The sequence below is a fragment of the Triturus cristatus genome, chromosome 6 (assembly GCF_964204655.1).
Source record: "Triturus cristatus chromosome 6, aTriCri1.1, whole genome shotgun sequence".
NCBI classification, from domain to species: Eukaryota; Metazoa; Chordata; class Amphibia; order Caudata; family Salamandridae; genus Triturus; species Triturus cristatus.
The window spans coordinates 1,191,616,733-1,191,643,675 of record NC_140589.1 but is presented as its reverse complement, the minus strand read 5'-3'; the positions used below and the strand labels follow the sequence as shown (position 1 = coordinate 1,191,643,675).

Below are 26,943 nucleotides of genomic sequence, written 5' to 3'. Positions count from 1 at the left end.
CGGAAGCTGCGACCAGCTAATGAGAATCCGAAAAGATATCGGCTATCAGGATGAATGGGAATGCTGAAGAAAGCATTTTTCAGATCAATCACAGAGAAATATTGAGCTGTAGGAGGAATCATAGTCAATATGGTGGTTATATCCGGCACCACAGGATACTGTGGTACCACGATCTTGTTTATTTCTCGCAAATCAATCACAAAACGATATGTATCTACATAATCAGGATTGCAATCTACGGGGGCCCTTTTAAGAATAGGAAGAATGGGACTATTACACATATTGGAAGTTGTCTCTTCCACCACCCCAGATCGGATCAGATCCTGAATAATGGACAACAAGGCTCGTTCACCTGCAGGGGCAATTTTATATTGCGGTATTTTCGGTAACCGAGCATTTTGCTTCAGGGTAATTGAGATTGGGGGTATCCTTAACAAACCCACATCAGTGTCTCCGGTAGCCCAAAGGGTTTTTGGAATCTCTGCAAATTCAGGGGGCAAGGTGTCCGTCTTAGAGAAGTACTGCACCGAAGGGGCTTGGACAGTCAAATAGACACTGTCTGGGGAACAATATATACGAGCATATAACCTTTTCAGTAAGTCTATGCCTAATAAATTCTCCCCACATTGCGATGTTAGAAGGAATGGCGAATCAATAGAAATAGGACCCAGAGCGAAAGAAAGAGGTCGGGAAATGGGGCTCACCACCGGAGTTCCAGAGAAACCTACGGACACATTATCTTGGCCAGACAGAGCAGCCCTAGGGACAAGGGCATGTGAAACAGAACTGTTCATAGCTCCTGTGTCAACTAGAAACTTACCCGATGCGCCCATTAAATGTGCATTAACATAAGGTCCGTTCTGATCTATAGGAATTGACACACGTCCCCCACTCTGCCTTTGGCTGTCCTATGCATGAGGATAGCCTGCTAATGCATCGCTGCCACATTCTTCATTGAAGTACTGCTTTCCCTGACCATGATCAAAATAGTTCTGACTATTCCCACCTTGTCCAGACTCCTCCTGTTGTGTATGTCCACCTCGACTACCACCACCGCGTCCTCTCCCTTGGCCTCGTGTATTGTTGTTTTGCGCATATAACAACGGACACTGGGAACGCCAATGCCCTTCCTGTTTACAAAATGCGCATTTGTTTATTCCTAAATCAGTTCGTCCTCCACCCGGTACTTGGCCCGCCCCTCGTGGAGCAGAGCTCGGCCCTCCCCGACCCCTTCCACGGCCTCTCTCAACCTGCTGTAACAGGACCCGCGTTTTTAAATCCTTTGCTTTCTTTTCCATCTTATCCTTACTTTCATTCACTCGGTGCTCATAATATTGAGCCATGCTTAATATTATCGAGGGAGTAGACGTTGTCCAAGTACTTTCTGCGGCCTGGAGTCGGGCCGAGATTTCGGACAGTAAATTCGTCACAAACCTATTGACAAACAGGTGTATACCACCCTCCTTGGATAAGTCCTGGCCACTGAAGTCAATAAAAACGCCTTCAAATCTAGTGAAAAAATCCGACACACTCTCATCTTTCTTCTGTCGGCATGCTGTCAATTTATCCCAATCCACTTTCCTAGGCGGGATTAGCGAATGCATGTATGTAATTATTTTGTCAGGTAGCGTTAATATTTCAGCCCTGGGCTTATCTCCGGATTTTCGATCCTTATCCCAATCTTTCAATTGATCCCATGTTCCCCCAAATTCAGTCACATGGTCTTGGTCATGTACCTGACGCCATATATCCACTGGTACTAATAGAGCAAAGAATAATTCTATATCGGCCAATGTCATTACCGCCGATGAGGTGGCTTCAGTAAGTTCTTTATAATATGCTGTAGGATTTTTCCTAGGGTCAGGCAAATGAGCTTTCAATGACAGCACTTCACTGCGTTTCCACGGGGTGTACACCCACTGCTCCTGAAAACGAGCATCTGCTTGCGGGCGGGTAACCGCCCCCGTAGCATCTCTTATTTCAGTAATTTCTGGATGATAAATAGGGTGGACCTCGCGCATTGGAAAATGCGCGGAATCCGCAGGACCAGCAGATTGAAGTCGGGTTCTATAACTAACCAATGTTCCAACATTTTTGAATACCTCCTCTGGGGTCAATTGAAATTTGTGCGCATGGTCATGAATGGTATACAATATTACCGAAGCCTTCCCCCCTGTATGAACTTGTTCCCATAATGATATCAGGCATGCGGCCATATGGTCTAACGCATGCTGTTGCATCACGGGCTCAAAGTCTCTCATAGTGCTCCATATGTCGGACACAGTGTAAATAGGGTGTCGCATCCATTGTGACAACCTCCCTTTCCTCCACTTTTAAGGCTGACCGGGTAAACAGTTTCTTGCCTTCAAGAGAACCGGGCGGATGTACCGGAGTAGAAACAGCTGGTAAGGGAGTTGCGCTCGCCGAGGAAGAGGTCAACACATGGGGAGAATAGGCTGCCCCAGGTGACAGCTGAACATTTCCAGCTGTCGCAGATGACAACAAATTGGGCAATATAGTCATAATCTCTGTAACAGACGAGGACAACCGGGACAAATTGGTTTGAGGTGCGGGGAGGGGCTGGAGGTGCCGACGCAGCAGGAGCTACCGTCGTCACAGCTGAAACTTGCGCAGGGGCCGCTGGATCTGCAACGGCTGATACCGGGGCAGCTGGTACCGCCGGGTATAACCGTTGCGGGACATATGGGGGTGGTGGGCGCAAGTCCAATAAATCTCCAATTTCATCTTCGGCGTCGGGCCGAGTTACGTAACTTTTATCGGCCTGTAACCTGAACTCACGATTCACACATTCAATCCCTTCTTCTGTTCGGGCTCTGTCGTAGGCAACAGCCTTCTGAGTAACTGTTTGCCCTGCTTTAACTCTAGCTAGTTTCTCTTCACTCATTCGCCTCCGCTTCGATTCCTTCTGCCAGATGGTTAATGCGTCAAACATAGACTGCCTACTGCGTCTAGAAAATAACTGATCCTGTAAAAAGGCAATTTTCTTTTCATCAACCCGTTTGGGGCCATTGCAATTCTTCATTACCTCTGGTATACTTATGCCACAAAGTATTAAACAATAGAGGAGTCATTCCATGTTTTATGTACATGAAATGGTTGGGACTGCCCTCCGGTGGGGCAGGCTGGCTTTCGGCCAGACGGGAGCCACCAGTCCGACAACAACAACCAAAACAATTCAATTTACTGAAACACGGCATTGTTAGTTAACAGACAAACACCAATAACGTACAAACAAATTCTTGTATCACATATAACACATATTGATTGTTCCTATATAACGTTTTTGTTTTTCAGTTCAACCTCAACCTACTTATTCAAACTTGATGCATCCAAACAAACGAACCGAGCCCGTCGACTCAAGTTCATGGAGAATTATTCAAAATACCGGACCGACAGAATTACAACGAGCAGTCTTCCAAAAAGACTGGCAAGAGGCAGTCAGACAGGTGCGACCACGGACTGGACTACAGACCATCCTATGACCTCCTTGGTTCACCACTGAGACCGTTCTGATGTGGTGCAAGCATCCATCACCTCAGGTATGTCTCATGGCTACCCAATTACAGTCACAGGCTTTTCCGAATACAATCTGGCCGTGTGTTACACACAGGTAACAACTAGGCATCTGAGCAGTGTCTCCAAATCACAAAAGATCCGCGGAGTCTCTACAGTCAGCCCCTACCGGTCCACCCTGCAAGACCTCCGTAATTCTCCTAGGGTACTCATGACCCCCAAATCAAAACACAGTTAACTGTTCCAAATGCACCGCTCAAAAGTGTGCGTCAAACAAACAAATTACTCACCGGGTGCACCCAGGTACGGACGTTCGTTCTCCGCTGCCAACTTCTTGGGACCAACACGGTCAGTTCCTGGGTTAAGCTCGTAGGACCCCGGTGAAGGGCTACTAGCAGCGGAGGACACCCTGATCGGGAGTGCGGAGTGGAAGTGTCAAAAGTCAGGGAGAAGGGAAAAAAATAAAATCCCTCTTCTCCACCCGCCAGACCAGGACAGCCTCAATCCTACCACCCGAATACGGGGGAGGAAAAGACCCTATCACGGGGTCCCACCAGAGTCGCCAACTGAAGTACTCAATAAAAATCCCAAGGGCCACACTTACCAGTGGCCCGCAATATGTATTTCAAATAATAGTCAGTCGGCAACGGAGTAGGTTCAGAAGCTTTATTGGCCAAAGCAAAACTCTACATAGAGGAGGCCTCATCGATCCTCACCCATCAGGTGCGCCGAGGAAGACTGCTGGCTCCTTGACAAAACCACACTTATATACATAACAGATTCAGCATACAAAGCCATACAAGTGGAAAAATACCAGTTAGTCCATGGGCTCCTGGATGAGCTCATACAGTGTTCGGTTTCAGCCTTACACAAAGGGTTGCTATCTATACAGAGGAGGTCGGCAGGGTGACTCCCTTTTAATCCCAGGGCCTGCAGGAATTTGCTTGATACTCCCTACAGCAGATGTGACCTTGGGCCTCGGCCGTAAATACCACTAACATGTCTCAGGGCTGGTAAGAACTAAATCATAAAGATGGTAGGCAAAGGAAAGCACGTGATCTGACACGTGGTCTATCACAAACCAAGATGGCTACAGTATGGTTTTCGGCCCTTTTTGTCGTGCAGTAAGAAACGAAAGGAAATGCTTCTTCTAGAACATATCAATAGGTGTTTATGTCGATCAGAATACCGTCATAGATACATTGTGCTAACTTTACATGGTGCGAATAAACAGAACGAGTGATTTTTATCCTTCACTTCTATTCTGAACGATCTTCTATTTACATTTACGGCAATTAATAGATATTTTTAGTCACGAGAAAGGAAGTGACACGGTTTGCCAGGTTACAGTTTTTAAGCTCTCCAATGTATGTACATATTAAGGAGCTTCTACGTGTGAGGATCGAAATCGAAACCTTTACCGCTTCACATTTTGTAACTTTTCCCAAAACAAGTTAAACAGTGAAAATGTGAGCACGTGTCAACTGTAAAACGTGGCATCTAAATGGGCGGAGCAGCATGTTCCTTCCAGTGACTACTCAATAACCAAAAAGTATATAAACCACACCCGTTGATCGATTAGTTTTGTCTTTACAAGTTATTTACGCGCGTCCATTCTATGATGCAGGTTCCGTTTTCTAGCATTGGATTCTTCTTTTGCGACAACAAAACATATTAAGGAGTTGTAAGTTGTTTGATTACGGCATAGCAGATATTTATAATACGTAGCTATTTGTGATTATTTAAAGATTTGTATTTAGAAAAAAGTGTTATTGATTGTTTTTGCCATTTATATGTAATGTTAGCAGCTTGTATTCAGAAACAGACAGAATAGAGAATACACTGTTCCTTTTCTCGCTTCTTTGAGCTCATATGGTGTGATTTGTATATTATAATATTGACACTATACTTGATCTCAGAGGTGTTGGTGACTCGTGGGCGTTAGACTAAAGATTTATATGTAACGTCAGCAGCTTCTAGTTCTTACTCTGTTTCCCGCATGGGATCATGAAGTGTGAGTATATATATTCTAATATTCACATTCATACTGACCTCAGTGGAGTTCATGACCCATCGACGCGAAGACAAAAGATTTCGAAGTCCTGGAGAAAAGAAGCTTTGAACATATTCACCGCTGGAAAATATTTCGTTATTCATCTTGTTTTGTGTTCATAACTTTATTTTCCTTTTCCTATTGTATAGCATCAGTGACACTGTATATTGTAGCACAGTGTTATTTTTTCAGACAACAAGAGTTGGAGATTTGTTGGCGCCAGGAGTAAACCATCTGAAATACAGCTTACTGACCTTTATAACTTACTTGATCAGATATTTTTACAGTGAGAATATGTTTCGCAATTGCACTTTAAAAAAAGATTGTTTGCATAGATACTTTATTACTGAATGCCTTTGATAAACCCTACATTTCTGAATGATATTTTGGTATTTCTCTTTTTCTCTGTTGTGGTTCCTATTGTCTTTCTCCCTATGGAATATATACCAATAGTAGTGTATATTATACTACTATTGTATATGGTCTTAAAGGAGTACGTGATCTTTTAGCGGAGCAGTGAACGACCTCTAAGCACTACGACAGAACTTTCCCGAGTTCCACAGAATAAAAATTGTAAAAATGTTGATATTTTTTGTTGTGGTCCTTATTCTTGTTCTCCTGTGGAATACAATAAACTCACCCTGTATATTTTAATACTGTAACTATAGTAGTTCAAAGGGGTTGGAGATCTATCTGTGCGAGAAATTTACAACATATACTACAGTTATTTCTGTTGATAACTTACTACCTCACAGTTTGTAACACTGCTAATGTTTTATAAAATAGTAGTTGCGAAAAAAAAATTGTATACATAGTGCTTCATTTAATATTTCAATAAAGCGAACATTTCTATGCAATATGACGTCATTTGTGTTTAACTTTTTTACTTCTTATTGTTGCTGTAACCTGAGATGATGTAGTGCAGGAGTGTTTCTTCTTTTTTCTACTTTATCTAAAAGTAACTGATGCCCTTTTCTATTAACAAGAATATGGGGCAACACTTTTACAAACTATAGGTGACAAAAAAAGGCAGGGTGTGGCCATGCATAAGGGATATTTTAACCCCTTCGCTGCCAGGTCTTTTCCCCCTCCTGTGCCAAGCCTTTTTTTGGCTATTTGGGGTAGTGCGCGCTTAGGCCCCTGTAACTTTTTGACCACATTAGGTATCCACGCCAAATTTGCGTCCTTTTCTTCCAACATCATGGGGATTCTAAAGGTACTCAGGGTTTGTGGATTCCCCTGGAGGGGTCACAGAAATGAGCCAAAATACAGCAAAATGTTGGTTTTTTTCGGAAAAATTGGGAAAACGGGCTGCAAATGAAAGCATCTGGGTTTTTCCCTGCAAATGTTATCAAAAAGGGTTTGTGGGGTTGAAATCACCATTTTCCCAGCTTTTCGGGGATACCAGACTTTTGTCAGAAACCCAACAAGTTTTACACAGTTTTGGCATTTTTCGGGACATAGCCTATTTTTGCTATTTTTTGTACTTTTGACCTCCTTCCAGTTAATGGCAGAAATGGGTACAAAAGCAATAATGGATCCTGGAAAGCTATACATTTTCGAGAAGAAGACAAAATTCTGAATTCAGCAAGGCGTCATTTGTGTAGATCCATCAAGGTTTTTTTTATAGAAACAAACAGTTAAATATAGGATACATTGAAAATTAGTTGAAAAAAACAGCCTTTTGTGTCAACATTTTCACCTGTAACTTCTTCTAATTATGACAGCTCTTTGAAAGCAATATACTGTTGCATCCGCTGGACATTACTGGTTGTGGGGATATATAGGACTTGTAGGTTCACCAAGAACCCGACGAGCCCAGAGCCAAAAACTGAGCAGCAACTTGCAATGGTTTTTTATTATGTACCGGGTATATAGTAATTATTCTGTAAAAATGTGTACATGGAAAAATCGGTATGAAAGACACCTATGTATTTCTGAAATGGGAACAAAATATAGAGTTTAGAAACAGTAGATATTTGCACATTTCTGAAATTGGGAATACTCATAGTAGCTTGAGAATTATCAGTCATTTTTTAGAATGACTTATTTTTTACACAATGTCTTTCATTTGGAAGGCAGAAATGCATCGAAAGTCAATAGATAATAACAGTTCCTTTACAAATCTGAATTACCCTACGTCTCCCGATAAAAATGGTACCTCACTTGTGTGGGTAGGCATAGTGCCCGCGACAGGAAACGGCGCAAAACGCAACGTGGTCACAACTCAATATCGCAGTGAAAATTTACCCTTTTTTGGCAAAGTGCCTAGCTCTAGTTTTTTAACTCTAGCTCTGCGGGCACCTTGGGAAACCTAGCAAACCTATAAATTTTTGAAAACTAGACACCCAGGGAAATCCAAGATTGGGTGACATGACTGCCTCCCACCAGGGTCTGTTACCCAGAATCCCTTGCAAACCTAAAAAATTGTCAAAGAAACACATTTTCCCCACATTTCTGTCGTGGAAAGTTCCGGAATCTGCGTGGATCCACAAATTTCTACCCACCCCGCGTTCCCCAAAGTCTTACGAGAAAAACGGTACCTCACTTGTGTGGGTCGGCCTAGTGCCCGCGACAGGCAACGGCGCAAAACGCAACTAGGTCACACCTCAATTTCGCAGTGAAAAATGACCCTTTTTTGGCAAAATGTCTAGCTGTAGTTTTTGAACCCTAGCTCTGCGGTCACCTTGGGAAACCTAGCAAACCTATACATTTTTGAAAGCTAGACACCCAGGGGAATCCAAGATGGGGTGACTTGACTGCCTCCCACCAGGATCTGTTACCCAGAATCCCTTGCAAACCTAAAAAATTGTCAAAACAAAAAACACATTTTCCCCACATTTCTGTGGTGGAAAGTTCCGGAATCTGCGTGGATCCACAAATTTCCACCCACCCCGCGTTCCCCAAAGTCTTACGAGAAAAACGGTACCTCAATTGTGTGGGTCGGCCTAGTGCCCGCGACAGGAAACGGCGCAAAACGCAACCTGGTCACATCTCAATTTCGCAGTGAAAAATGACCCAGATGGGGTGCCTAATGACGTGTATAAAGGGGCCCCTGATATGTGGAGTCCTTTGTTGGCCACAGTTTTTAACGCTGCTATATGTACTGAGCCCCCCGAAACTTGGGGGGAATCTATTATTATTCCAATACATAAAAAAGGTAGCAGGTCCGATGTTAAAAACTATCGGCCAATTTCACTTCTAGATTCGTCGGTCAAGATCATGAGCAGAATCATGCTCGTGAGGTTGGAGGAATGGGCCGAGCAAGAGGGTATCCTTGCTGATAGCCAGTATGGATTTAGAAAAGGGAGGGGCACACTTGATCAGTGCCTAAATCTTGATCTACTGATCGGGAAATATACTGAGGCTAAGTTAGGTTCACTCTACCTTTGTTTTGCGGACCTTAATAGTGCATTTGATTTGGTTGACCACTCGATCTTATGGCCAACCTTGTTGCAGTTAGGCGCACCAGAAGGTATAATTTATTTTCTGGCCAGACTGTATGAGAACTTAAAAACCTGTGTGCGCTTTGGGTCCAAAGGTGAATGTACCCCCAAATTTAGTGTGAAAAGAGGCATCAGACAGGGCTGCGTATTGGCCCCCCTTCTTTTTATCTTATTTATTAACGGAATCGACGTTATTTTAAAAACAATCCAAGCAGATGCCCCACAGATTAAAGGATCTCCTGTGCCAGTGTTGTTATACGCTGATGACGCTGTCCTACTTTCAAGAACCCCATTAGGACTGCAGAGTTTGATTGATAGATTCTCTTCCTTTATTAAGGATAGGAGGCTGACTATCAATAAGAAGAAAACGTATATCATGATTTGTGGGGCTAATAGTAAAAAGAAAAGCAAATCTGATAATTTCTCCTTTTTTATTGATAAGCATCAGGTGCTTCAGGTTGATACCTTTTGCTACCTTGGTATTACCTTCTCCAATGACAGAAAATGGCTCAATGAATTGAAAAATATCCGTATTAAAATGGCCAAAAATGCTCATGGCGTTTTTATATTTGCTGCAAAGATCGGTGATCGACCTATACAATTTTCCACCTCCCAGCGTTCCCCTGCGTCTCCCGGTAAAAATGGTGCCTCACTTGTGTGGGAGGCCCAAGTTCCCGCGACAGGCAAGGGATCAAACATTTTTTTGGATAGGCAATGTTGATGTCGCATCACTACGTTTTGGGCCCTTGCCTGTCGCGGATACTTGGGCCTCCCACACAAGTGAGGCACCATTTTTACCGGGAGACCCAGGGGAACGCTGGAAGGTGGGAAATTTGAGTGAGCCCGGTGATGCCACAACTTTCCCACACAAAAATGTGTGAAAAAAGTGAGTTTTTTCAGCTAAAATTGAGGTTTGCAGGGGATTCTGGGTAAGGAAACGTTGGGGGATCCACGCAAGCCATACCTCCCTGGAAGCCCCCGGGTGTCTAGTTTTCAGAAATGTATGGGTTTGGTAGGTTTCCTTAGATAGCCGCCGAGCACCGGGCCAAAAACCCAGGTGACCCCCCTTGCAAAACCAGGTGGTTTTGAGATAGGCAATTTTGATGTCACCTCATTACGTTTTGGGCCCTTGCCTGTTGCGGGTACTTGGGCCTCCCACACAAGTGAGGCACCATTTTTACCGGGAGACCCAGGGGAACGCTGGGAGGTGGGAAATTTGAGTGAGCCTGGTGATGCCACAACTTTCCCACACAAAAATGTGTGAAAAAAGTGATTTTTTCAGCTAAAATTGAGGTTTGCAGGGGATTCTGGGTAAGGAAACGTTGGGGGATCCATGCAAGCCATACCTCCCTGAAAGCCCCCGGGTGTCTAGTTTTCAGAAATGTATGGGTTTGGTAGGTTTCCCTAGATGGCCGCCGAGCACCGGGCCAAAAACCCAGGTGACCCCCCTTGCAAAACCAGGTGGTTTTGAGATAGGCAATTTTGATGTCACCTCACTACGTTTTGGGCCCTTGCCTGTCGCGGGTACTACTTGGGCCTCCCACACAAGTGAGGCACCATTTTTACCGGGAGACCCAGGGGAACGCTGGGAGGTGGGAAATGTGAGTGAGCCCGGTGATGCCACAACTTTCCCACACAAAAATGTGTGAAAAAAGTGATTTTTTCAGCTAAAATTGAGGTTTGCAGGGGATTCTGGGTAAGGAAACGTTGGGGGATCCACGCAAGCCATATCTCCCTGGAAGCCTCCGGGTGTCTAGTTTTCAGAAATGTATGGGTTTGGTAGGTTTCCCTAGATGGCCGCCGAGCACCGGGCCAAAAACCCGGGTGACCCCCCTTGCAAAACCAGGTGGTTTTGAGATAGGCAATTTTGATGTCGCATCACTACGTTTTGGGCCCTTGCCTGTCGCGGGTACTTGGGCCTCCCACACAAGTGAGGAACCATTTTTACCGGGAGACCCAGGGGAACGCTGGGAGGTGGGAAATTTGAGTGAGCCCGGTGATGCCACAACTTTCCCACACAAAAATGTGTGAAAAAGTGATTTTTTCAGCTAAAATTGAGGTTTGCAGGGGATTCTGGGTAAGGAAACGTTGGGGCATCCACGCAAGCCATACCTCCCTGGAAGCCCCCGGGTGTCTAGTTTTCAGAAATGTATGGGTTTGGTAGGTTTCCCTAGATGGCCGCCGAGCACCGGGCCAAAAACCCAGGTGACACCCCTTGCAAAACCAGGTGGTTTTGAGATAGGCAATTTTGATGTCACCTCACTACGTTTTGGGCCCTTGCCTGTCGCAGGTACTTGGGCCTCCCACACAAGTGAGGCACCATTTTTACCGGGAGACCCCGGGGAACACTGGGAGGTGAGAAATTTGAGTGAGCCCGGTGATGCCACAACTTTCCCACACAAAAATGTGTGAAAAAAGTGAGTTTTTTCAGCTAAAATTGAGGTTTGCAGGGGATTCTGGGTAAGGAAACGTTGGGGGATCCATGCAAGCCATACCTCCCTGGAAGCCCCCGGGTGTCTAGTTTTCAGAAATGTATGGGTTTGGTAGGTTTCCCTAGATGACCGCCGAGCACCGGGCCAAAAACCCAGGTGACCCCCCTTGCAAAACCAGGTGGTTTTGAGATAGGCAATTTTGATGTCACCTCACTACGTTTTGGGCCCTTGCCTGTCGCGGGTACTACTTGGGCCTCCCACACAAGTGAGGCACCATTTTTACCGGGAGACCCAGGGGAACGCTGGGAGGTGGGAAATGTGAGTGAGCCCGGTGATGCCACAACTTTCCCACACAAAAATGTGTGAAAAAAGTGATTTTTTTCAGCTAAAATTGAGGTTTGCAGGGGATTCTGGGTAAGGAAACGTTGGGGGATCCACGCAAGCCATACCTCCCTGGAAGCCCCCAGGTGTGTAGTTTTTAGAAATGTATGGGTTTGGTAGGTTTCCCTAGATGGCCGCCGAGCACCGGACCAAAAACCCAGGTGACCCCCCATGCAAAACCAGGTGGTTTTGAGATAGTCAATTTTGATGTCACCTCACTACTTTTTGGGCCCTTGCCTGTCGCAGGTACTTGGGCCTCCCACACAAGTGAGGCACCATTTTTACCGGGAGACCCAGGGGAACGCTGGGAGGTGGGAAATTTGAGTGAGCCCGGTGATGCCACAACTTTCCCACACAAAAATGTGTGAAAAAAGTGAGTTTTTTCAGCTAAAATTGAGGTTTGCAGGGGATTCTGGGTAAGGAAATGTTGGGGGATCCACGCAAGCCATACCTCCCTGGAAGCCCCCGGGTGTCTAGTTTTCAGAAATGTATGGGTTTGGTAGGTTTCCCTTGATGGCCGCCGAGCACCGGGCCAAAAACCCAGGTGACCCCCCTTGCAAAACCAGGTGGTTTTGAGATATGCAATTTTGATGTCACCTCACTACGTTTTGGGCTCTTGCCTGTCGCGGGTACTTGGGCCTCCCACACAAGTGAGGCACCATTTTTACCGGGAGACCCAGGGGAACGCTGGGAGGTGGGAAATTTGAGTGAGCCCAGTGATGCCACAACTTTCCCACACAACAATGTGTGAAAAAAGTGAGTTTTTCAGCTAAAATTGAGGTTTGCAGGGGATTCTGGGTAAGGAAACGTTGGGGGATCAACGCAAGCCATACCTCCCTGGAAGCCCCCGGGTGTCTAGTTTTCAGAAATGTATGAGTTTGGTAGGTTTTTCTATATGGCTGCCGATCACCGGGCCAAAAACCCAGGTGACCCCCCTTGCAAAACCAGGTGGTTTTGAGATAGGCAATTTTGATGTCACCTCACTACGTTTTGGGCCCTTGCCTGTCACGGGACTTGGGCCTCCCGCACAAGTGAGGCACCATTTTTACCGGGAGACCCAGGGGAACGCTGGGAGGTGGGAAATTTGAGATGGACTTCAGTATGGATTGTGGTGGACAGGCCTTCAAGGTTAACCCACAATTGACACCACTAGGGTACACCTGCTTGTGCTAAGACATCAAGCCTTCTAAGGCCTAGTGGGGCCTTCTACGGTCTAGCATGGGAATGTGTACAGTGGTGTGGTGGACTGGTCATGAATGCGGAACCCGGTTCCCCAGTTCCAAATTCCACAGCTCTGGCCATAGTGCCACATTCCCACTGAACACCATACTTGCCCACTGAAACTCGCACTGCCTTCAGCTGTAACCTAATTGTGCCCGCTATAAACACTTGGATGTGGCTCAATTCAAATTATGCACTTGATAAGAGTAATATGCTGCCTAAAAAACCCCCAAAAAAAGCAACCACTCATAGGGAATGCAAAGCATGTGAAATGTAAGCAGAAACAACATGGTTACCGAAACGATCTCTCACTAACTATTCAGAAATCAGCGAGTGGTTTCACCTGAAAAGTTATGGACATGACTAGAGGGCCCTGAAGGGAACCGTTTCACTGTCCATTGCTTACATCCTTACAAAACGTAAGCAGTATGGTATAAAAAGACCACATCCATAAACACAGAGCCATGGTACACATTGTGTTTTCCAATCCACCCATCAACCAGGTATTGCAGTACCTCCAGGAATGGTACACTCTCCCAATCTGGAAACAGCAATGCTCTTCAAAGAAAGACGAGAAAATGAAAGTAGCACTTCACTGGCAAATGCTGGTGTATTTGGATGTAAAAAAAAACAATCTGGACACTTTGCAACCCCTCTGTCTTGCTATTAGTTAGGTATCATATAAGAAATTCTATTTCTCTACATGCTGCTGCACTTTGGATTTGAAAAATTAAAAAGAAGGGCATTTCTCTGCATTTTTGGATCCATTTCACAGGGAAGGAACTAGACAGACGAGCGTTTTTCAAATTTGGATCCATTTCACAGGGAAGCAACAACAGGCACACATGAACGAAGCCGAGCCTCGTGGCATGCCTGGGCATACGAAAGTGCCCCCACCCTAACCCAAACCCACCGATGCAAAAATCATGCTGTCCATTTGGGGCCGGAGTGCAACAGTGGGATATCAATTCTTCATAAGATCCCCATTATCATTGCGGGGAATGTGGACCCCTCTCCTCCCCTTAAGCTTTTTAGCATACACTTGGGGGCCGATTCCGATCCGGGTCAGAAAGCACTCCGACCGAGCCGGATCAGGGTGTTTTCCGACCGATCCGGACTCCTGCAGTCCGACCGAGCGAGTACGATGTGGCCGTATGCTGTCGGACTCGGTTCGGTCGGACTCCCATAGAAGTCAATGGGAGCCGGTCGTATGACTCGTACATGGGCTCTCATTAACTGAATGGGTACGTCGCGGACAAGGGCGTCCCCTACAGTGGGTCTGTGTCGGTGCCATCCGCACCGTACATGCCTTTGTTGGGGAGACCCATGGGTCTCCTCCTGTGTCTGAGTCATAAGGCTGCGGGTGACGGGGGGTCCGACGCGGACACCCGAAGTCCGACTCCGGGAGCTTTTGTGAGCAGGACGCTCCGACTCGATCTGGCTGTCCGAATCGAGCATCGTACAAGCACAGTCGTGAAACGTCTCTATTGCGTGTCACGGTTTGCTTGCGACCAAGTCGTTCGAAACGGTTCGGAGCCGGAAACAATTCGGACGGAGAGTTCTCACTTGTTCGCGTCATACTTCGATGTCCGGACCCGTGTACGACTCGGACGGAAAATCAGCCTCCGAATCTGATCCGCTAATGCCGAACCCGATTTGGTGCCCTACCGACCAAGATCAGAATCGGCCCCTTAGTGTCAATACTTTCCTTATAATCATTTCATCTATATAGAGCAATTGTAGCTGTTATTTCATTTGTATATTTATAAAAGTATCTTTGTTTGAGCATGTTAGCCATCTTGGAAGTTGTGTATAGGTTTGGAGGACTGACTATTTGCAGCTAGATTACTATAAAATTGTCTTTCTATGATTCCTTTTTTGTAGTTTAACACATTTTTGTACAACAATTGCTGTTGGAGTTCTCTGGACATGAGATGTATCTTCCCAAATGATTACATAAGGCTTACCCCTAGAATAGGCTTTTGACAATTCTATACATAAATAGTGACAGACAACTCTTTTCTACTTTTCTCGTTGCACTCCTTTTAAAAGATCGGGAGGTTTATTCCTACCTGGCCAGTCAATGAGCATGTTCTTCTTAGTTGCATGTAATGCTATTTTAACGTGACTGTATTGTTAGTCATGTTTGGTTCTTTCAATTGGGTCCTTCAAAACTCTGTCCTTTTGGTAGAAATGACTTGTGTTTTCAGACTGAGCTCTGCACTGGCTTTTGTTGGAGACAGACCACTAATTAAGAGGCAGGCTGTCAGCTAACCAGTATTTGTTGTTATAAAGATAATAATTTCAGGAGGAAGCAGGGTGTGCAGTGGGCATGTAGCATACACAGATTTCAGTGTGACTATAACAGGGAATGTTTGTCCATGCACTCTTAGAAGTTTCTCTAACTGGTCCATGCTTTAAAAATAGGCTCATAGTGATAAGTGGAAAATTAAATCCAAATAATTTAAAAACACATTTACATGAATGACTTTGTTATTATGTGACCTTACTTAAAGTACTCACTTGCTAGTATTTGTTTAAATAATTGTCCTTCACGTGTGCAATTCGTTTTTTACATAAGTGAATTCTGTGCACTCTACATTAGAATCTTATTTTTTCCTTTACCAAATAACAAAGTGAATGCGATTGCCGGTTTTCTTAACCTGCTTATTCCTCCCACCCCACATTCCTTCTTGTATGTTATTGTTCTGCTGGTGGATATGGGGTCATTGATCTACACAAACACTTTACAATAAGGCACTGGGATCTAATGGTAGACAGTGTTTGTTTCTCTGACGACATGCTACACCGCGGTTGGTAAATTCCCTACTCAAATATTTAAAAACAGAATTTTTGAAACATGTGAAATTACTCAGTTTAGTTCAACTCTCTTTTTCATTGTAGATACGAACAGCCAAAATGCGGAACGAGTCCCAGAGCTCATCCAAGCAAAACAAAAGACTTGTTCAATGGGCGCCAGCTTCAAGGTCGGTATATATTGCATTTGGTATTGCAAACGTACCTTTGTGCCAACGCCAGGCTTAGAGAGCGAGATTGATTGAGATCTCCTCTCATATGAACTTGGCTGGATGCAAGAAATTTAAGCGTGGGATATGTTCAAAGTCAAAAAACAAGATAACGTATTAATTACTAGGCTTAAAACTGTTTGCTTCAAGGGCTTTTTGTCGTGTACCTTCAAAAAACGTTTTTAAATGTCCACTTGCAAAACCGTCAAAAGCAAGTAGAAAAACGAGTAAAGTGTTTCTATAAAACACCACCAACTACAGTAATGTTGCTGATATGTCTTAATGTGCTTTCAGCAGCCACACAGAGTCTGTACCCTGCATACTTCATTAAAATATGTGCACATGCCTCGTTGAGTCATCAAGAACCAGCACATAGCTGTGAGCTATCCTCTGCAGACACTCGTTCTTTTACTTGTGGTGGAATACACTTCACACTCAACACTGAGTCCTTTTATTGATAGGACAGCTACTTTATAGCTTGGTTAAATACATCCCACTTTGGGGATATTCAGAAAGCTTCCCTAGGAATGCATTCCGCCCGTTTCTTACCATTGGCTTTGTATTTAAAACTCACATTTTCTGGCTTTCCATTTGAAGGCTTTATATGATTTAGGCTGTCCAGGTTGAGTTTTTCCCTCCCAAGGAGAAAAACATTACCACACCAACTTCCCCTGTATTCTTCCACCTCTGCTCCTTTTGTTGTGTATTCAAAGACCGAGGTCCAACAGGGTCTGTCTTCTGAGGGAGCTTGGTGTTTACTTTTCTTTCCCTGACTTCGAAGTGAAAGGATTTATGTAACAATCTTGCTGGATACTGGGGGTTGGAAACATGTTTTTTAGCACTCAACAACATTTAAATGAACTGAGCAAGTATTTCAGAATACAACAAAATTCGGAACACAAATGAAGCACATTTTTTGTTAATTCTGAAACGTGTTGGAAGCAAATACTTTAAAGTGATCAAAACAAACCATTACACTAGGTGATGCCATTTTCACACATTATTGTTTGTGCACTGTATAGTTTTATTAGTAAAACTGTATGTCTCTGCAAATGTAATGGTCATTTCAATTGAAACTGTGCTGTCTAATGGCAGTGCGCTACCACACCATGCACACTTCACTCTACTCTGCACCACTCCATGCCACTGCACTCTTCTCTGCACTACTCCCCTTTACATCACACCATGCCACTGCATTCAATGCCACTCTACTATAAACCACTGCACTCTATGCCAATGCACTCTACACAACTGCACTCTACATCACTGCACTCAAATCCACTGCATTCTCAAATGCACCACTGTACTTTATACCACTGCTTTCTATCCCAATGTACTCTGTCACTGCACTCTATGCCACTCTACTTCACTGCACTTCACGACACTCTACTCTGCAACACAGCACTCTCCACCACTTAACTCTATGCCACTCTACTCTGCACTACTGCACTCTATGCCACTGCACTCTATAGCACCCTACTCTGCATACTGCACTCTATGCCACTGCACTTGATGCCACTGCACTCTGCATCACTCCACTCTAGCCCACTGCATGCTACTCCACTGAACTCTATGGCACTGCACTCTATGGCACTCTACTCTATTCCACTCTAATCAACGCTACTCTACTCCACTCTACTCCATGCCAATGCACTCTACACAACTGCACTCTATGTCACTGCACTATGTGCCGCAACACTCAACACTGCACCACTGTACTCTATGCCACTGTTATCTATGCCACTATACTTATGCCACTGCACTCCATACACCTCCCACCACTGCACTCTACAACACTCTACTCTGCAACTCTGCACTCACCACTACTGAACTCTATGCTCACTCTACTCTGCACTACTGCACTCGATGCCAATGCACTCTATAGCACTCTACTCTGCATACTGCACTCTACGCCACTTTACTTGATGACACTGCGCTCTGCATCACTCCACTCTAGCCCGCTGTCCGCTACGGCACTTAACTCTATGGCACTGCACTCTATGACACTGCACTCTATGCCACTCTACTCTATTCCGCTCTAATCTACGCTACTCTACTCCACTATACTCTATTCCACTGCACTCTATACCACTCTACTCTAAACCCCTGCTCTCCATGCCAATGCACTCTACACAACTGTACTCTGTCACTGCACTCTATGCCACAATACTCAACACTGCACTACTGTACTCTATACCACTGTTCTCAATGCCACTATACTTTACGCCACTGCACTCTATGCACCTCTCACCACTGCACTCTACAACACTCTACTCTGCAACACTGTGTTCACCCCCACTGAAATCTATGCTCACTCTACTCTGCACTATTGCACTCTATGCCAATGCACTCTGCATCACTCTACTTTGCATCACTGCACTCTACGCCACTGCATCACTCCACCTAGCCTACTGCACTCTAATCCACTGCACTCAACGCCACTGCACTCTACGCCACTGCACTCTATGCCACTCTACTCCACACGACTCTACTCTACACCACTCTACTCCACTCCACTCTATGCCACTGCACTCTATGCCAATCTACTCTAAACCACTGCACTCTATGCCAATGTACTCTACACAACTGCACTTTAAGTCACTTCACTCTATACCACAACACTCAGCCACTATAGTCTATGCCACTGCTCTCTGTGTCACTCTACTCTATGCCACTGCACTCTATGCCACTCTACAACACTGCACTCTACAACACTCAACTCTGCAACACTGCACTCACCGGCACTGAACTCTATGCTCACTCTACTCTACACTATTGCACTCTATTCCAATGCAATCTGCACCACTCTACCTTGCATCACTACACTCTATGCCACTGCACTCTGCATCACTCTACACCACTGCACCCTCTGCCACTCTACTCTACATCACTTTATTCTACTCTACATCACTGCACTCTACACCACTGCACTCCTTGTCACTCTATTCTGCACCACTCCACTCTACACCATTGCACTCTGCTACACACCACTCTAATCAATGCCACTGCATTCTACAATGCTGCATTGTAAACTGCTGAATTCTATGCTGCCTCCACTCTATGCCACTGCACTCTATGTCACTATACTCTGCAGCACTCTACACCACTACATTGTACACCAGTCCACTCTACACTACGTCATTCAATGCACTGCACTGCATTCTACTCTACATCACTTTACGCCACTGCACTCTACTCTGCACCACTGTACTCAACTCTGCACCACTGTACTCAACACCACTCAACTCAATGGCACTCTTCTTAGCACCACTCTATGCCACTGCAGTCTAAGCTAATGCACTCTACACCACTCTACATCACTGCACTTTACTACACTTTACTCTGCAACACTGTACTCTATGACACTGAACTCTATACCACTCTACTCTACGGCTTTTTATGCCAATGTCACTATGTCACTGCACTCTACGCATCTCTGCTCTACATCACTGCACTGAATTCTGCAGCACTCCACTCTATGACCCTATATTCTGCTCGGCACCACTTTACATCATTCCTCTCTGCACCACTTTATGCCACTGCACTGTGTACCACTCTACTTTGCACCACTGCACTCTATGCCACTGTGCTCTATGCCACTCTACTCTGTACCACTGCACTATCACCACTGCACTCTACTATGCAACACTCTAGTCTACGGCACTGCATTCTATGACACTGCATTGTACGCCACTAAAATCTATGCTACTGCACTCTATGCCACTGCACTCTATGGCACTTTACTCTGCTCCACTATACTCTGCAACACTGTGCACCAATGCACTCTACACCAGTCCACCCTACTCTATGCCATTCGAAAGTACGCCACTCTACATGACTCCACTCTATGCCACTCAAATCCACAACTCTTAGCCATTCCACTCTAGGACACTCCACACCACTCATCTATGCCACTAACATTTAGTCTTGCTGAACAGCAGCCATGTTGGTGTACAACATGGCTAAAACACATTGGCAAAGCCAATAGCTCTTGCACAAGAGAGACCTTTTGGCTTTGCCCTGCTTGTTCTTTGATGCGATGTGTGACTTGGAAAGAACGTTTTATCTTTTTGCTCCACAATTTGCCAGTTTTATATTATCAAGTTTTTAAAATCAAATTATCCTCCAAGGTACACTATAGAATTACGGGGATCACATTGGTGCCTACTTTAGTATGGATGTGATATTTTCTCACATGGTACGAGCAGTACCTTGATAGCTAACTTATAAGGAGATTGTTCACTGATGTTGTTTGCAATTCTCGTTCATTCAAACATTTAACTTACAAACTGAGATAGTGACTCCTTACTCAGAATAGCAGTCTCAATACATAGATCAGCCTACAGATGACATTGGTATTTTTAGATACAAAAACAACAGTTGATGGACAGAATGCAGAACAATGTCATACATTCACCCCAGTACAAAGATCTGGGCCTAAATCCATCGTTTTTTTGCTCACCATGCCGTTCCAGTTTGAACCCAGCCATATGCAAATCAGTCTTGACCCTGTGCTTCATGGGAACAGTCCAGCCCGAACTGCCAAGCTAGGTCCTCCCTGGACTGGAAACAAGCATCCTAGGACCAGTTTCGGGGTATCACCCCTCTTCAGCCAAAATAACGATGGATTAAACCCAGATCTGTGACTGGGGCTGAATGTTTTGCCAATGTGCAACATTCCGTCATCATCTTGTGTGTTTTGCTGTTCGCCCTATGTGGGAAGGGTATGCCCAGACTTGGGTCCCGTGCTCACTACGCCACTGAAGTTAAGCTATCCTGGCTGAAGAGGGGTGAAACCCCGAAACCAGTCCTAGGATGCTTGATTCCGGTCCAGGGAAGACATGGCTTGGCAGTTCGGGCTGGACTGTTCCCATGAGGCACAGGGTCAAGACTGATTTGCATATGGCCATGTCTGAACTGGGGTGGAGCGGTGAGCAAAATAACGATGGATTACACCCAGATCTGTGACTGGGGGTGAATGTTTTGCCAATGTGCAACATTGGCATCATCTTGTGTGTTTTATTGGTATTTTTAGTGCAGAACATAATAAGAGAGTGTAATATGGACTGAGCATCCAGAATGGGGAGGGGTTAATTATAAAGTTCTAAATTTGTTACTTAAAAAAAAAATCTCAGAATGTTAATTCTCAGCCGGCGTATGCCATCAAAATATGTTGTACCTTTGCATTACTTGTATACGCTGGCCCCTAAACCCAAGATGGCCAATTTACAGCGAACTGGCACTAACAGCTGCACCCAAATGAGGAGCCTACATTTGTTTGTTTAGATTTAGACTAATAATTCATAATAAGACAGTAGACTGATCTCCACCTGCCAAGGCCATCCTATGCGGGTGTGCCCTTAAATGCCATACTGTTAAGTAAGGATTCAATATATTCACAACTGCAGACTTGATGAGGAAAGAGAATGTGAATATCTAGAACGATAATTTGAATTTGTGAAAATTGCATTTTTACAGAACCCAACTGCTAAGGAGGTGAAGTCCTACTTCAGAAGGAATGGGGAGTAACAGGGTGATTGTGTTGTCTTCAGTCAAATAGCCCTACCAAAGTAAGCTGTTTATTGGTGTAAGAAATTGGGTTAATGGTTGAAAGATCCACAATCCTTGTCAGGTTGAACCATAGAAATCACTAATTTACCTGTGCCTGATGCTCTGGTTGCTTGGCACAAAAGCTGTCAGGCTTTATTTAAAGGCAATGTGTAAGTTATTTATGCAGCATGAAAATAGTAACAAAGCAAAAACACAACAGGAGAAAAATCCCATTCTAATTTAGGAAAATAGAATAAAATGCAATAAATTATTGGCACCAAAATGACAAAAATGTAATGAGTAGAACCTGTGATATGCAATTTCAAGGAATTATTAAAGTATAGCCCCTAAAAGAACAAAGCTCCACTCATGTCTATCTAGTCATGCCAGATTGGGGGAAAGTCACGAGTTCAGGCCAACCCCAATGGAGCGTGAGCCAGACACATGGACCAGGTTAGTCCTGCTGAAAAAGCTACCTACTCGAAGCCCAGGGTGAAGAATCCAGTATGTGGGAGAGGAGGCTGCGAGAAGCAGGGAGAGCATCACAGATGGTCGTCACTGTAGCACAAATATTGTGTCAGGCGTCATGGATGTTCATTGGTGGAGCTTCGTACTGGCAGTCACCACAGGCTATCAATGCTGTAGTGCGAAGTGCAGATCTTTCGTTTCCGGTTATAGCTGGTGGTTGCTGTAGCACAAAGAGTCGGGTCTACCAGAGGTTTGCATTGGTGGTTGTCACCGGAGGCAAGATCTCACCGTGGACAGGCTCGTTCACAGTTGCAAAAAGCCAAAAACTTCAGGATTTCTCCTTTGTAATCAGCGGAGTGCACTCTGATGCCAACCAAGGGTACATGACCTGGTCAGTTGCCTCTTGGGGACCACTAGGGACTCATTCTTGCAGAGGACGGAATGGCTCAGGTAGGTCCAGTTGCAGCAGATCAGCTGGGCAGTTTCATGGAGGACTCTGGAGCTTGGTATGTCCCTTTTATCTCTGAACAGGTGGTCCATAGCTGACCCTTGGAGTCACTTCAGATAGCCCAAGATGAAGAAAGCAGGCCCAGCCTTCCTTTTCAGACAGTTGGGCATGTCTCAGGCAGCAGGGTAGTCTCTGGCATCAGGGCAGTCCTTCTTCTGTAGCATCCACATGTCCAAGAGTGTAATAAAGAGTTTGTCCAATATTTAGACCTGGTGCCAGCTTTGAAGTGGATGATACTTCTAGACTTCCGTCCACATCTGGCATTGGAATTTCCCTTCCTACCTGCCCTGGTTCCAGGATGTCTGGAGACACAAATAGCTAGTGTGAAGTTTTTTGTGTGTGCTGAGGCAACTCCTTTGAAATGCAAGTGTGGTAGGTGATGTTCATCCTGCCAACACCCAGTCTCCCTTTTTCATTCTATCTGGGAGAGATACACAAAAGGCAAATCCCAAATACACCTAGCCATGTGATCCAGGCTACAGGTTACAGGCACCAAATGGGTAGGACAAGAAAATGCTAACTTTCTAAAAGTAGCCTCTTCGTAATTGGGACTTAAAATTCTACTTTTACATTACAAAGGATATTACATTTCAATTTTTTAGAAGCCAAACATGGCATGTCTACCTGTTGCCAAGCAAACGTTATCACTTATTAAAAGTAATAGGTAATCCAATGTTATCCTATTGGAGAGGTAAGCCTTTACGTAGTGAAACATCATTTAAGAGTTTTTCACAACCAGGACAAGTAAAACTTAAAAGGAAATGTCCCTATGACCCACCTTCCAGAACTGTCGGTTTTAGAAGCAATTAAATCAATTCGGGAGCCCCCCTAATCAGTATCGCCACCCCCTTACAATACTCTATTTGGTCTGACACTGCGTAGCTCTCTATCCACTTTGTTTTTGCATACACTTCCCTACTTTCGCTTGCAGTTAAATAGGTTTCTCGTAACATAATGACTTGTGCTTTTGAGTCCTCCAAATATTCCAGTACTAACCTTCGCCTAGCCTTGGATCTAAGACCATTTATATTCCAGGCTAACACCTGGAGAGTGCTCTCGCGCCCGCTCATCTCTATGTAGGTTTTGGGATATGGCCTTGTTTAAAGTTAAAAAAGCTGACATGAGGATCTTTTTTTAAAAACTATTTTCCTCTGTTTCCCACCCTGTGCCCCCCACCACCCCTCCCCTCCCCTTTCTCCTACCCTTTGGGAACCCCCCCTTGCTCCTCAGGCATACAAATGCATATTTAAACCCCTGGAACGAGGACATTTTCCAATTCAAGAGTATGTTAATAAAATAGTGGAAGAGATAAAATAAAGAGCCAAAGAAAAAATGTGACTCCCCCTCCCTTGACACCGCCCTATCCTTTTTGCCCACCCCGAGCAGTTTGGAGTATTCCTCAACTTACACAATCCTATATTTAATTCATATAGTTAGTGTAAAATTTAGTAGTTGTGTGGAATATCCTGCCTTACTTCCATAGATTTTTAGGAGGTACCCCGCTTCTTTATAGTAGCTATTAGGTCATCCGCTTCTTCCACTGACCTAAAATTCTGCATTTGGTTGTCCCACATTACTTCAAAAATTGCTGGGAACTTTAATTGAGCTTTAGCCCCAAGTTTATTTAATTCGTCCATTTTTTTACCAAGTTCCCATTGTTTTAAATCCGTGGCATGGCAAACATCAGACCTAATACTAAAAGAAAAATTCTGAAATGAGTATGTGCCGCTTCTGAGGGCTACCAACAGTATTAGTTCTTTCACAGAGTACGAGTGAAAATGTATAAGAATTTTCCTTGGCTTCCACCTCTGGGGATTCCGTCTAAAGGGGTTGCGATGTACTCGCTGCACTTCGCAATCCAGGTCAATATCTGGCGTATCTTTTAAGGCCGTTTCACAGAGCATTTTGATTACAAAAGCCTTAATATCCTTCCCTTCTTCCGTCTCGGGGATATTTAAAAGCCTCAGGTTATTCCTCTGGGTATGATTCTCTATTCTCTCTAAATCTGCCCTGAGTCCTATGTTTTCCTTGGCTAATGCTCCCACCCCCTCAGAGTTTTTGACGATGTCATGTCTCAACACCTCTACCTCCACCGCCAACGCTTTGGTATGTACTGCAACTTCATCAAGTTTCTGTGCCAGAGAGATACAGGAAGCTTGTATATCGGCTTGGTTTGCTTCCAACTTTTTAAATCTTGAGCTAATCTTTTCTTTTAATCCCAGAACTATGGCAGCCAAAGGAGTTTCAGTATGTGGATTTAAATTCCCAGACCCAATTTCAATCTCAGACACAGTAACAGATGTTACCTCAGGGTAACCCTCTTGGGTAGGGGTTCCTACATCACCATCTACATCTCCTTCTTCAGCTTCATCTTCGACTTCAACTTCTCACTCTATTTCAAGGGCGGTGAACCTATTCTGCATTGGCAACTGGAAAATACCTCCAATAGGCTCCTCCGGGGCATTACTTGCCTCACCACCACCGCCACCTACTGGCACTGAAATGGGCTTTTCGGGGGCCTTACTCATACTTCCCCCCTCTCCTGATCGTCCCAGAATCTTGGCCGCCGGTGCCTCCTTACCCATCCCCACTGAGGTAGATAACGAGGTAGAATGGGATATACCTTTTTAGATGGTTTTAAGCAAGGGAGTTTCTCTAACCTGAGGGGGCGAGATTCTTTTCCCTCTTCCTCAAGTGACTCTAAGATGTGCTGGAATAGTATTTACATGTGTGGCCTATTATAGGCCCAATGAGATGACCCCCAGTACATAATTGACCTACATCTGTTATTAGCTGGACTCTCCACTCCCATTGTTATTGGAGGGGGTTTTAATACCCTATTAGATCCATCACTAGATAGATCTACCTACAAGACTAGCGGACAGGCTCAGGCACCTAGGACAAGGCAGGCCCTGAAACATATGATTTATGAAATGGGTCTGGTGGATACATGGAGGCAGCTAAAAGGGCAAGAACGAGGGTACACCTTTCATAGTAAAAAATACTCCCACTTTTCCAGATTAGATTATATATTAGTAGAACGATTATGGGCAGGGAAACTAAAAGAGATAAATATTTTACCAGTCCATATCACAGACCATGCCCCGGTAAGTGTTGTACTAGTTGGAGTGACAGTGGGCCTTAGCAATTGATGGACCTTAAAAAGATCTATTCTATTAAAGGCAGAGGTGTCCACCACTGTGAGGGAAAGGGCTAAGGAGTTATTTTTGGAGAATGCCCGGTCCGCTCCTTTAAGTAAAATATGGAATGCCTTTAAGGCATAAATGCGAGGGTTATTGCAAAATCAAGCTTCATATTTAAACAAACTTGATAAAGCAGAGTTGAAATGTTGGGAAGGGAGAGTTGGGGAGTTGGAAATAAAAGTGCAATCTCTGGATCCGTCCCAAAATGCAGAGCCTCTAATTAAACAACTAGAAGAGGCAAGACTAAACTACAGGATGACCCTTGAGACCAAGTGTCGAGAGAAGTGGGCGACTGGTAATATGGACTCATTTGAGTATGGGGAGAAGGCCGGTGCACACTTAGCCTGGAAATCTAGGGCTGACAGGTCCCGGAATCATATCCGAGAACTAATTATCAATGCCCAGGGAGACACTTCAAATAAGGAAGACGAGATAAAGGCTCGCCTGGTCTCCCTTTTCTCGGAATTATACACTAAGGAAATTAGGCCAGAGGAGGGGACATTCAAAAATTGGCTGGATAAATTGGACCTCCCAGTCCTCTCAAGTGATTGTAGGGAGTTAAAAGAAGCTGAAATCACCAAGGGCGAAATGAGAGAGCAAATTAAACATTTAAAAAGTGGAAAGGCAGCAGGCCCGACTCATTGCCAGGAGAGTTATATAAAATAATTGTTGATGAAATAACTCCAGATATGATAGTACTGTTCAATTCGATTTATAAGGGGGAGGAAGAAATCCCAGCTTCATGGAAGGAAGCCATAATTACGTTGATTCTTAAGCTTACAAGGGACCCGAAGAGTGCGGATTCATACCGGCCCATCTCCCTGCTAAATGTCGACTATGAAATCTATGCTGGCATTTTGGCAGGGAGATTGGCCAAGGTAGCCCCCCAGCTAATTCATGCAGATCAAAAGGGATTTATTCCCAAGAGACAGATTCAGGAATTGATCCTGTCCTTTATTGGGATTATTGATTTGGCAACCGCACGATCGTTTCCAATGGCGGTAATCACTATATATGCCGCCAAGGCATTTGATCGGATGTGTTGGGTGTTTTTGTGGGCGGTTTTGGAATCAATGGACATAAGTGTGAGCTATATTAAGGCTATAAAAAAACTATATCAA

General features: G+C 44.6%; 1 protein-coding gene across 4 annotated transcripts in view; it reads left to right on the top strand.

Annotated features, from left to right (window-relative positions):
- The window catches only part of SMOC2 (SPARC related modular calcium binding 2), a 1,475,178-nt gene that overhangs the window by 1,236,688 nt on the left and 211,547 nt on the right, over positions 1–26,943 (top strand). For all 4 annotated transcript variants that reach the window (XM_085612111.1, XM_085612114.1, XM_085612113.1 and 1 more), the window contains exon 9: positions 15,972–16,054. In XM_085612111.1, coding sequence (XP_085468237.1) covers positions 15,972–16,054 — 83 coding nt within the window. The remainder of the gene's footprint in view (positions 1–15,971; positions 16,055–26,943) is intronic.